This window comes from Notolepis coatsorum, assembly GCF_963971535.1.
Source record: "Notolepis coatsorum genome assembly, chromosome: 9".
NCBI classification, from domain to species: Eukaryota; Metazoa; Chordata; class Actinopteri; order Aulopiformes; family Paralepididae; genus Notolepis; species Notolepis coatsorum.
In genome coordinates, this window is record NC_140173.1 from 73,100,636 (window position 1) to 73,112,865 (window position 12,230).

The 12,230-nt window shown below is 45.3% G+C and overlaps 2 protein-coding genes across 3 annotated transcripts in view; both read right to left on the reverse strand.

Moving 5' to 3' along the window:
* The window catches only part of ugp2b (UDP-glucose pyrophosphorylase 2b), a 113,095-nt gene extending 106,943 nt beyond the window's left edge, over positions 1-6,152 (reverse strand). Inside the window, exon 1 of one of the 2 annotated variants that reach the window (XM_084322249.1) lies at positions 5,857-6,152. Coding sequence is in view for 1 of the 2 variants with exons in the window: in XM_084322248.1 (XP_084178374.1) it covers positions 4,856-4,874 (19 nt within the window). In the remaining variant the exon portion in view is untranslated. Of the gene's footprint in view, positions 1-4,855; positions 5,219-5,856 lie in introns of those variants that run through there. The other variant, XM_084322248.1, reaches the window with a different exon arrangement.
* A 500-nt stretch (positions 6,153-6,652) lies between these two features.
* The window catches only part of mdh1ab (malate dehydrogenase 1Ab, NAD (soluble)), a 34,980-nt gene continuing 29,402 nt past the window's right edge, over positions 6,653-12,230 (reverse strand). The window contains exons 7-9 of the mRNA XM_084322251.1: positions 11,883-11,996; positions 11,265-11,354; positions 6,653-7,750 (exon numbers count right to left, since the gene is read on the reverse strand). Of these exons, the coding sequence (XP_084178377.1) occupies positions 7,628-7,750; positions 11,265-11,354; positions 11,883-11,996 (327 nt within the window). The 3' untranslated portion in view covers positions 6,653-7,627. The remainder of the gene's footprint in view (positions 7,751-11,264; positions 11,355-11,882; positions 11,997-12,230) is intronic.

Consider the following 12,230-nt stretch of genomic DNA (forward strand, 5'->3'; position numbering starts at 1 on the left):
GTGGGGCCTCAAGGACAGTGCCTCATGCGAGTGTGGAGCCCCTGCACAGACTGTGGAACATATCATCAGTCATCACCAGTTGCCCCAAACACCGGCCACCGTATGGAGAACGCGGTCTGATGGAACTGGACGATGAAACGTGGCCTGGCTTGCCTCAACGGAGCTGCAGGTCTAAAGACACACGCCAGAAGAAGAAGAAGAAGAAGCAACGTTCCTGTTTTCCTGTCGTGTAACCCTGGCATCAATGTCAGCCGAACTGAAATTGTCCACACTTGGCACCAATGTGCGTTCACGCGCTGCATGGTGACGTGATGTCCCTTCCTTCTTTTACAGTTTCCTTGTGACCAGTTTGACTCCCACTACGGAGCTAAGCCTTCCTCACCAGCTAGTTCAGTTTGTTAGTGTCTCTTGAGTTGATGTCACCCCCCCCCCAGCATACCACAGCGAATAAGAGGATGCTGGCAACCACAGACTGGTAAAATGACTGTAGCAGCACACAACACATGTTGAAAGACCTGAGTCTCCTCAGGAAGAACATTCTACTCACCCTCACCAGATCCGGGCCCATCACACTCACCATCAATGACTCCACCATCACCCCTTACCCCCTAGTCCGAAACCGGTGTCCTCCTTGACCCCACGCTCTCATTTGACCCCCATGTCCACTCCATTGTAAAAACGTCATACTTTCACCTCCGCAACATTGCTAAAATTCGTCACTGCCTCTCCCCCCTGCTGCTGAATCCCTCATACACGCCTTCATCTCCTCCCGCCTGGACTATTGCAACTCCCTCCTCACTGGCATCACCTCCCGCTCCCTCCATAAACTGCAGATGGTCCAAAACTCAGCCTCCTCACTAACACCCGGTCCCGTGAACACATCACTCCTGTCCTCCACTCTCTCCACTGGCTCCCGATCAAACAACGCATAAACTTCAAAACACTACTCCTCACCTTCAAAGCCCTCCATAGCCTGCCCCCCCCCCCCCCCCCTGCCTGACTGATCTCCTTCTTCCCTACCGCCCCACCCGTTCCCTCCGGTCCTCCTCCACTGCCTCCCTCACTGTCCCGACATCCAAACTCAAAAACTTTGGTGATCGGGCCTTCTCTCGCACACTACACCCCGACTCTGGAACTCTGGAATTATTACTCTGTCCCTTCCTGTAGAAGGCCTCTGTGTTGTCTGACCAGTCCAGTTTACTGTTCAAGTGTGCTCCCAGGAACTTGTAGACGTCTCCACCATCTCCCCTCGGATAGTGATGGGAGTAGGGGGCCACTTCTTGCCTCGCCGGCAGTCCAGTCAACTCCTTGGTCTTGCTGATGTTGAGTTGGAAGAGGTCAAAGGTGTAGAGGGTGACAGGACAGCACAGTTCATTGGGGGGCACCGGTGTTGCTCACCAGCACATCTGACTGGCTGCCCTGCAGTCTGAGATTCTCCGCTAGCCGCAGAGGCCAGGTGGCATTAAAGGCGCTGGAGAAATCAAAGAACATGATTCTCAATGTGCAGCGCGGCCTCTCCAGGTGCGTGTATACTGTAGGCTCTGTGGAGGAGGCATGTAGATAATGGCGTCCTCCACCCCGATGTTTGCCTGGTATGCACTCACTCACCCGGGGTTGCAGGACCAGCCTCTCAAAGCTCTTCATGATGTGTGACGTCAGTGCGACTGGCATGTAGTAAACCAGGCCCCTTGGGGGTCCTTTCGTTGGCACCGGGACGATGCAGGAGGTCTTCCAGAGCTGAGGCACCCTCTTCAGCCTCAGGGAGAAACAAACCCGTTTTCCAAGGTACGCATTCATAGGTAATTTAGATTCTCATACCTCATACCATCACCATTAACTATGCTTTCTAATTGAGGATAATTAGTTGAAGAAGATGACGATTACTGTGCCAATGTACAATATTTTGCATATCGCTCCTAGTTACACATACAGTCCTCACATCCATCCTAGATACACACACACATGCACATGGTTCCTCATATCCCTCCTACAGTAGTTACACATACACACAGTTCCTCTACCTGTCTACCTGTGGGCAGATGTAATACTCTAAGCACTTCAAGAATCAGTTATTCTCAAACAATGACATTTAGTCATGAGATCTGTCACAAAGCCCATCTATCCCATAACACTCATCTACTCACTGTATTGACACTTCACATTCAGAAAGAATGAAGCTTTGATTATGCACTGATAATTACTGAAGCTTCAGAGCCCAAACAATGGTAATCTTTTTGCATATATAAATCCTTGTGACACACACAGTCCTCATATCGCTCCTAGTTACACATATACACAGTCAAGCTGTGACAAAATGGCATCCAATGTAATAAAAAAAGTCAACCAACGAAAAAGATTTTTGTACCGGATCTCCTCTCTGGTGAACAAGAATACCCTGAAGACTCTGGCAGGAGCACTCATTCAAGGGTACTACGACTATGCTTGCACCTCATGGTACCAAAGCACCTCAAAGGCACTAAAAACAAGATTAGAAACATCACAAAACAAACTGGTCAGACTACTGCTTGACCTTACTCCTAGAACCCACCTCACCCCTGCCCACTTTGACAACCTAGGATGGCTTAGAGTAGACGACAGAGTACAGCAACTTGCAATGGGCCTGGTCTACAAGATACACTACACCACTAAGGTACCCATGTACATGTCGAAATACTTCCCAAAGGTCAGTGAATACCACGACCACAACACCAGAGGGAGTTCCACAAATCATGTTCAACCCAGAATCGGCACAAACCAGGGTCAAAACATGTTATTGTGACAGTATTGCACATTGGCGTGTAGCAGTCCAGGTTCAATAGCAGCAGTCATGGTTTTATGGTGCATTTTTATGTAAACATTGCAGGTTAATGAGTTGAGAAGCCTTATGGCCCGTAGGTCTTATAATGCAGGACTTAACTCAGAAGTCTTTATTCGGCATGCAACGACATTCAGTGATGGGCGGCAGTCACACACACACAGGAACACACACACATGCACTGTTTTTTTTAGGGTCGCCGATACGATTGAGCTCTGCGCTTGACCCATCCCGTCGTTCTTCCCCCCAAGGGCAGCCGGGAGCAGACAGGGCGTCGGCGAGGTGCTGCGCCCGGGGACCAATCCAAGTGCTCCTGCCTGTCTTCGTCAAGGACGCGACAGCATGTTTTTCCATTGGGTTTCTCTTATCGGGGGGGGGGGGGCTTGCGAGCACGGGGAGAACATGCAAACTCCACACAGAAAGGCCTGGGGGATACCCCACCTGGGTACCTGGCAATGCGGAAACCTGGTCCCCAAGCGGGAATCGAACCCTGGACCTTCTTGCTGTGAGGTGACAGTGTTAACCACTACACCACCGTACCACCATGCCGACACTGTCTTGGAGTCTGTCTTGTGTGTGTGTGTGTGTGTGTGTGTGTGTGTGTGTGTGCGTGCGTGCGTGTGTGCGTGCGTGTGTGTATGTGCTTGTGCATATGCGCACGTGTGTGTGCTGGAGAAAAGCCAGGAGTGCGAGAAAGAACAACGCCAAGGAGAACATAATGTCACTGGATGAGTGCGTAAATGACGAAAGGCGGACTGAAAGGGCTGACTTGAAGGCTGCCAGGGAACCTAAAGAATGGTGAGCCCAGCTAGGTTAGTTGGAGAGGTGAGGTCAGAAATCAAATTAAACCAATCAGTTCCAACATAGGAGTGTGTGGGAAAGGGAGAAAAAGAGAAATATATATACGTGAAGGGAAACAGACCAATAGAGAGAGAGAGAGATAAGAGGGGCTGACAGGCAGAGTGTGTGTTTGTGTGTGTGAGAGAGAGGGAGGGGGGGGGGGGGCAGAGACACACGACTGAGTACGAGTGCTGGTATTTGAAACCTTTCATTTTGCCAGGCAGTCCATCTTCGTTAAAAAGGGCTTGTCATGGTAGGTGGCCAATGTCACAGCGAGATCATAACCCAACCAAAAGCCTCATACACCAACACTGCTATGATGTGTTGAGGTCCAATCACAAGACACTTGAAAATTGATAGTGACCAATATATGATTGCCACTTGAACGCTGTTTCGTTATATCCGGGGCACTGGGGAATAAGACAGCCGTGGAAGGACTTTGGTCATAGCAGATGGATAGCTCTAATTTAATGTGTCACTCTGGATAGAACTTCTAGGTGGAAAGCTCCCAGGTGCACATGGTACTGATCGAGCACATTCACACTGTATAGCCGAGGGTGACTGCCCTGTTCATTAGGCTTTCTGTATCCTGGCACAGTGGCATTGGATCAGACAAGAGAGTTGGGTGACGTAACAAAGGAATAACCCCAAAAAAAAAAAAAATAAACATAAACTGTCAGACTTTATTAACCTCAACTAGCCTACCACATCCAACAATTGCTAAAAAATAATCCAGTAGTATGAATTACTGGGGAAAGTGGCCAGCTTTATTGATTGATTGATTGATTGATTGAAAACTTTATTAACAGATTGCAGAATGGGTACAGTACAGTACGGTTCAATACACACAATTGTTAAGGGGATGCAGACCAGAGAAAGACTTTCGTCTTGTTTACATCAGGGTCCCCCATTTTCAATTCATCATAACATATATGACATACACAACATACAGACATACAGTACTGTTACATCCAAACATTTATGACATACAACAGATATACAAATGTACAGTACTGTTTAAGAGACAGATTATAAAAGAAAATATATACATTCGAGGGGGAAGAAACTGTACATTGGGGAGGGGGTGTTGGGTGGGGGGACATTTACAGGGACATTTAGACACAAGCACTCATGTTTGAAATGTACATGGTTAAGGGCGTAGGATGTGGTCAAGAGCAAATGTAGAGCAACATCGCTTACCTTTAACGTAAAGTGCCATGTTTCAATTGCCAAGTTTCCCAACTGGGCAATAATATAGATTATATAATAAAAAATAAAAACGTATATGTAAATCCAATAATCAGAAACACTTCCAAGTAAAATATTCTTCCTAATAGGTCTCGTCAACTACACATTAAAAAAAATGAAACGTTTCTTGAAGTAAATTCCAAATAGTATTCATTCAACGCCGGTGGTTGATGCAGGACGTGATGAAGCCACAACAACTAGCGCTTCAACGGAACCATGATCGCTGCACAACCTTCACTTCGCCAATAAAGGAAAACACAACATGCATCCGATCACATATAGATCTGGCTTTGGAATTGGGACAAAGTCTATTGCTCCTTCATACACAGAGCTGCTGCATCATGAGTGCAAGTCGTTTTTATTGCTTTCGAGGGCTCTGCCTCTTTCCCACAGAGCGGACCACGTCACAGGTCCTGACTCCCATAACTTCTATATTCCATCTCTCGCCTCGCCCCTCTATACTCATTGATCACAACGATATTCGATCTACGGTTCCACCTATTTCCCCACAAACAAACAACCAATCACCCTACCATCCCAGTCACAAGGAATGCCCCCTATCTGCATTCTGCACGGGTCCCCTCATAATCATAACTTTCAGAAGTGACTGAGGACGAGTGGCTGCGGAACAGAATGATTTATTGTTATTACATTGTGTTCCGACGTAGTAATAACATGCATGATGTCGCCTGCTGCTGCGTGCACGTCGTGACGGACACACTGTGCTCGACTGTAAAGACAATTCTACAATGGTCATCAACGCGTGATGATTAGAACAATAAATAATAATAATATGCAATATCAGTCTCATAGCCTTGCAAACTGTGGGATTCGCCGATTATGCAATACCCGTTTCATATTAGAACGAGGGAGACTGCGGAAGCAGAAGGCTTGACATACAACACAATAATAATCAGAACATATGTTGTGCAGAACAATCACAAATGTCTTACTGTAGTGTGGTTATTGTAGGATGCTGCTGGCGGAGGAAGGTCGGGGGTTTGGCCTGGTCCAGGTCTAGTGACCACTATGTTCAGATATTCAACGTTCGGCGTTTCTATTTCCATTCAAATCGAGCACTGTGGTCATATTATGCTATTCGTTAAGTCCAATAGTCTAACAAAAGGTGCAATTTAAGACTAGATACATTTAAATGCTTTTCTCTAGATCAGAACACATAGGAAGACCACACGAATGCATTAGCCAATGAGAACGCTGCTTTTCCGGGGTTTTGCAGAGCCTGAACCAACGCATTTCTGCCACGTCCCACGTGGGGCGCCTTGGGTAGAGGCCAGGGCCATATATGGGGATAACCAGGCCTACTTCCTGGTTAGATCTAGATGTATAATAGACTATTAATTATTTTATAGATTATTAATAGTGATCAATAATTAGTTAGGGCCTGTGATATTCTGTGGGTTAGACTTCTCCACTACCCTTAGTCTAAATTATAAATGTTATTACAGAGCCAACAAGTTAGTTGCCTAGCCATAGACAACTACAATTACATAACATTAATCCCCATACACTTTAGGTTAAACTACATGGTTCTTTCATTAGATAAAAAAAAGTGTGATTCAGAATAAAAAGCTTTCAACCCAGTTTATTTAACATGTATTAAATTCCTCTCGTGGCTTTCATTTATAGCCTATAGATACAGGGCAGTTTCACCTGCCAAGCCACTCCCATGTTTCTACTTCAAACCATTTATGAAATTAAGGGAAAATCAGTTTTTATCGCCATATTTATTGGATATTCAGCTATTCCAGAGGTTTTCACAAACTGACCATCTTGTTGCAGTGCAACAAAAATATTTGAACGCAGTGCCCCTATGTGGTAGAAGTGGGTTATTGCAATTAATGACCTTGTGTTTTTCATAATGCAGCTTGCCTCACATGGGTTGCAAGTGAATCACATTCAAAGCCTCGCGTTAAAGGGGCCATTCACCATGCATTAAAAAAATATATATGGTTCTTCTTACCCAGAATGCCATCAATCCATGCAGATAGTGATCCGTGTGATCTGCCTAGTTTTAGAGATACTTTCCATGATAAGAGATGTCTGCCATCACTTCAATACAAACAATGGAGCTGAATGGCACTGGGTTTGTGGTGCTCAAATTGGCTAAATAAATAAATAAAATTAAAACATTTGAAAAACAATTACTCAAGATAATCCACCTCATTGTGGGGGGTGCATTTAGAAAATAGTTCCTACATGAAACTGCTCACAACACGAGTGCTATTCAGCTCCATAGTATTGAAGTGACAAATCTCCCAAACTAAACAACAAATCACACCGAAACCTCTGGATGAATAGATAGCACTCTGGGTAAGTGTTGGGGTGAACCCAACTAAAGATGGATATCATTTTGTCTTCCAGAAGAAAAAAAAAAAGTTCAGCTGAAAACCAAAATAAGTTCATTTGAATTTTTTTTTATTGTTTTGACTTCCGACAGTAAACCGTTTCAGTGATTGTAGACATAGTGCATTGTCAACTACTCGTAACAATCCTCCATATTTGATATGTGTATTTTTCTCTTCAGAAAGGATTCTTGTGAAGATATAGGTTGTAACAAAATTTCAGTGGACTAACTTGCACTCACACACACGCACAGCATACACACACATACACAGAGCTGCAGGAGAGGAGTGTTTGTTATAGGCGTGCGTCTGGAGGTCGGGGGTCGTCTCTGTGCCGTTGGCTCGGCTGTCTGCGGTCTAGTCACACGGCCAGGAACGCCACCGCCGTGTCCCGCTCCTCCACCAGCTCGGTAGCCGTGGCGTCCATCTTGACTTGGGAGAAGTCGTTGATCGCCAGGCCATCCACAATCTTCCAGGTCTTGTCCTGAGGAAGGGACAAAATACAGTCAGTTCTAGTAATTCTGACACACACACACTGCCACACAGTCACACACACTATATAATTGCAGTTGTTGATATTGTTTGCAATAGGACAAAACACATGAGTTAAAGATGCTATAGACAAAATGTATGCAGAGTAATCATAAAAAAAAAAAAAAGGGTATAAATCCATAATATTGCTCCGCAAGTGTATATTTTCAGCACTACGTTTGTTTAGCAATGATTTTAAGTGTTATTAGCTAAATACGAGCTTATAAAAAATCTCTGCACATTGCATCAGAAACCGGATGATTTGGACGCGAGGACATGTCGCCGCTATGAAATCATTGTAGTCCTAAGAAAGAGGAGACCCAGGGCTTTCGATGGACGTCGAAATTTCATAAAACTACACTACCCAGCTGCCGTCAAAGCTGCACCTGCTTGATGTGAAAATAGTAGGGCTGACCCCTATTTGTCGATTAGTCGACTAATCGGTCGAAAGGAGCCGTAGTCGACTGCCAACCTCTTAGCCAAATAAAAACATAAAAAAAAAAAATGTATAAATTTTTATCATTCTTTCCAAAAGAAAAGAGGCCTAGAAGCGCGGCCAACGCTAATGGCACGCATACCAGAGGCTAACTGCCTACGAAAACAGGCACAGAAAGAGGATTTCACCCATCTAATGAACACACTAGACTAGACAAATATCAAGATGTATCCATCAGTGGACCAATTGCATGCTTTTGCAGAGGACAAGAAGCCTTCAGTCGACTCCTTCAGACATTAAGCACCCCCCACAGACCAAATGGAATGAGAAAAAAAAAAAAAAAAAAAAAATATATATATACACATTTTTATTATTTTGTTTTTGGTCGACTAACGGCACATTTTGGCCAATCATAGTCGACCATCCAAATCCTTAGTCGGGGACATCCCTAGAAAATAGTAGGGGTGTAACGGTACACAGAAGCCACGGTTCATGCCTTTACAAGCTTCAACGTTTTATTCATCATCTAAATGTGGTAATACAAACTTAAAGGGGACATGCATTGCTATTCCTTTCACTATTTAGGCAACTTTACACAATTCCTGTGATTCTATGGAACACATCTGTAAAGTTTTTTTTTAATTCATTGTTTTATAAGTATATATATATATATACTTTTCCCCCCCTTCTTTTTCCATATTTCTCCCATCCCAATGTTAGTCGTTATGCCAATTCCCAATCCCCTTCCTGGTCGTTTGCGCACTCTACCCCCTACCGTCGGTCTGGGAGGGCAGAGACTATCACATGCTTCCTCCGACACATCTGTAGCCAGCCCACCGCTTCTTTTCACCTGGTAGCGCGGACTCTCACTGGGAGAGTGTAACGTGTGGAAGGTCACACTACCTCTCCCAGATCCTTCCCTTGCTGTGCAGGCGCCCCGACCGAACTGTAGGAGTCGCTGTTTACAACGACCAGGACCCACCCTCGCCAGATTTCCCACCCGCTAACACTGCCAGTTGTGTTAGTATGGACGGTCGGCCAAGCCGGAAGCACCACAGCTGGATTCGATCCCACTGTCTATGTGGTGGTAGACAGACGCTTAGTCCACTGCGCTACCCGGCCGCCCTTGTTTTATATTTTTAATCAAGTACTCAAAAGCATAATTTTTCGACCTCAAGATTTCACGCTGATTTGGCTGGGCTCCGCCCATAAGCGCTTTGAGTGACAGTCACAGTGGGGGACCCTGATGTAAACAAGACAAACGTCTTTCTCAGGTCTGCATCCCCTTAACAATTGTGTGTATTGAGTCGTACTGTATTGTACCCATTCTGCAATCTGTTAAATAAAGTTTTCATTCATTCATTCACCCACACAGCGTGATACATATGAGAGAGAGCGAGAGAGAGAACGAGCGAGCGAGAGAGAGAGAGGGAGAGCGAGAGAGACAGAGACAGAGGGGAGAGAGAGAGAGAGGAGAGATGCGTCCCGAAAACACAGTTGGGTTTGTGTGTAAATGGCTCCGAGACGAGTGACAGAGAGAGAGAGGAGAGATGCGTCCCGAAAACACACACACACAGTTGGGTTTGTGTGTAAATGGCTCCGAGACGAGTGACTGAGAGAGAGGAGAGATGCGATGCATCCCGAAAACACAGTTGGGTTTGTGTGTAAATGCTCCCGTTGCTCCGTATCCCTCTCTCCCTCTCTGCACCCGCGCAAACCCGTTTGAGGAAGTAATCCACTGCTCTGTTGTTGAGCGATGTGGGCAGTGACTACAACCACAGAGCCAATCAGATCACAATCAGCTCAATCAGCTCCTTGCTACGTCGCATTGCGAGTCAAATCAGAACAGCTTAGTTGAGCGAGGGAAGATCTCGTAAACTCGAGACTAGACTGATGAGTCAATATGATAATTAACGACACAGATCACATCGATATAATCCCGCATTGCTAGGAAACAATGCTAAACACTGGAAAAGGCCATTTATAATACATGGGACCTTTAATATTCAACGTTAAAGATCAAAGTAAGCCAGTGTAAAGTAAAGATATTGAGCATACATTTGTAAAATGTGCAACCCTAGTTTCACCTATAGTGTCGTATGAGACGTATTCGTCGTATGGCTGGATGTACCGAACCGTGACGTCCATACCGTGAAGTCGCGGGACGAATACACGTACCGTTACACCCCTAGAAAATAGTGTTTATATCTCACGGGTATAAACACAAACCTCAACGTTATTGCCATAAAATACAACGGATATTGTTTCTTTACCTTTCTGTGAATGTCTAGGAAAAAAACGTGTCTCAATCCGGTAGAAAATGGTGGAGCTATGGACATTATACAAAAATAACTGTACTTACAGTAGATTTCATTCACAGTCTTTGCTGCCCTGTACCGGGCGCCTGGTGGTACTAAATCTAGATTTAACGCTGCTATTGGAAAGAGGAGATTTGGGGAGATCCATAGTATGACTTGGACATAATAAGGTAATTTATAGGCCTGATATTCTATATTTCATATTGTATGTGTCCGGATGGCAAATTTCAGTACTGTATCTACAAAACCCCTGTAAATCATCTGCCCTTTGTTCATTTGCTTAGATATTTTGTACACTTGATCTCAAGAAGGTGCTGAATGGCAATGTTTCACTTTTGGTCAATGTTAGCATGGTGTTATTCACCGTCAAAGATGAAAATAAATGAAAAATTAAATAAACACTGTTACCGTCACAATGACAATATTCATATTTCACTGTATATCATTCAGGCCTACTATGATCTTGATTGACATCTCTCAAACCTTGCACCTTTTGTCTTGATCCTACAATCACAACCGTTTGTCCAAGGGAAGCAACGGTTGCGATTGGAAGATCAAGACAAGAGGGCAGGGTTTGAGGTAGGTCAATTCAATAATCTTCTAGTCTATCCTTGCCCTCTTCACTTAGCACAAGAAAGAAAAAAACAGTCAAGTACTCCCATCAACTCCAACGCACGACAAGAAAAAGAGGAGTTTGTTCAGGTAAGTCTCACCTGGATCTGGACAGGGAACGAGTAGATGAGGTCCTCAGGAACTCCATAGGAGTTGCCACAAGAGTAGACGCCCATGGAGATGAACTCACCCTGAAGGGCAGATGAGGAACAACTGGTTAAAACGCTGCTTGTGAACCAGTGGTGGTTAAGGTGGGAGGATTTGGAGACGCAAGCTTTAGCTGCGTTCAGACAGAACGTACGTAAGAAACCGGAGTGAGGCGATTTCCTATTCAATATCTAAAGGCTACAGAGCATTTATAACACTCCACATTGTGAAGAGCGTGCACATTTAATTTGCTTTAATTTCTTTTCTTTTTTTTAGCTTTTTCTCCCCCAATTATGTCATTATGCCAATGCCCCCCTGGTCGTTGCGCTGCCCTACTGTCGGTCTGGAAAGGATGTAGACGACCACGTGCCTTCTCCGATACATGTAGAGTCGCTAGCCGCTTCCGTTCACCTGACGGCTAAGAGTTCCACTGGGAGAGTGTTCACACCATCTCTCCCAGCTGAACAGGCGCCCCAACTGACCAGTAGGAGTCGCTGTTGCAACGACCGGGACTCATAGCCCACCGGCTTCACACCCGCACACACACACAGGATCCCTCCCCTGGTACGGACCACAGGAGTGCCTGACCAGATGTCCCTCATGTGGTCACAGATGGCCTTGGCTGCAGACATGGCGCTGGACAACTTCCTGGCCTTGATGACCGCAGCACCTCTCTGTTGCACTGTCTGGAATAAAAGGGAAGAGACGACATACAGGTTTGCACAAATTAATGGGAGCACACGAATGAGAGCGGGAGTCAGTAGAAAGTGGTTCAAGGTCCAAGTCTGCCTGCACTCTCCGAGTCCCACTAGATTCCGATACATCAAGGGGGAACGCATGTCACAATCCCAATAGATAGATACAGATATGTCAAGGGGGAACGCATGTCACAATCCCACTAGATACGTCAAGGGGGAACG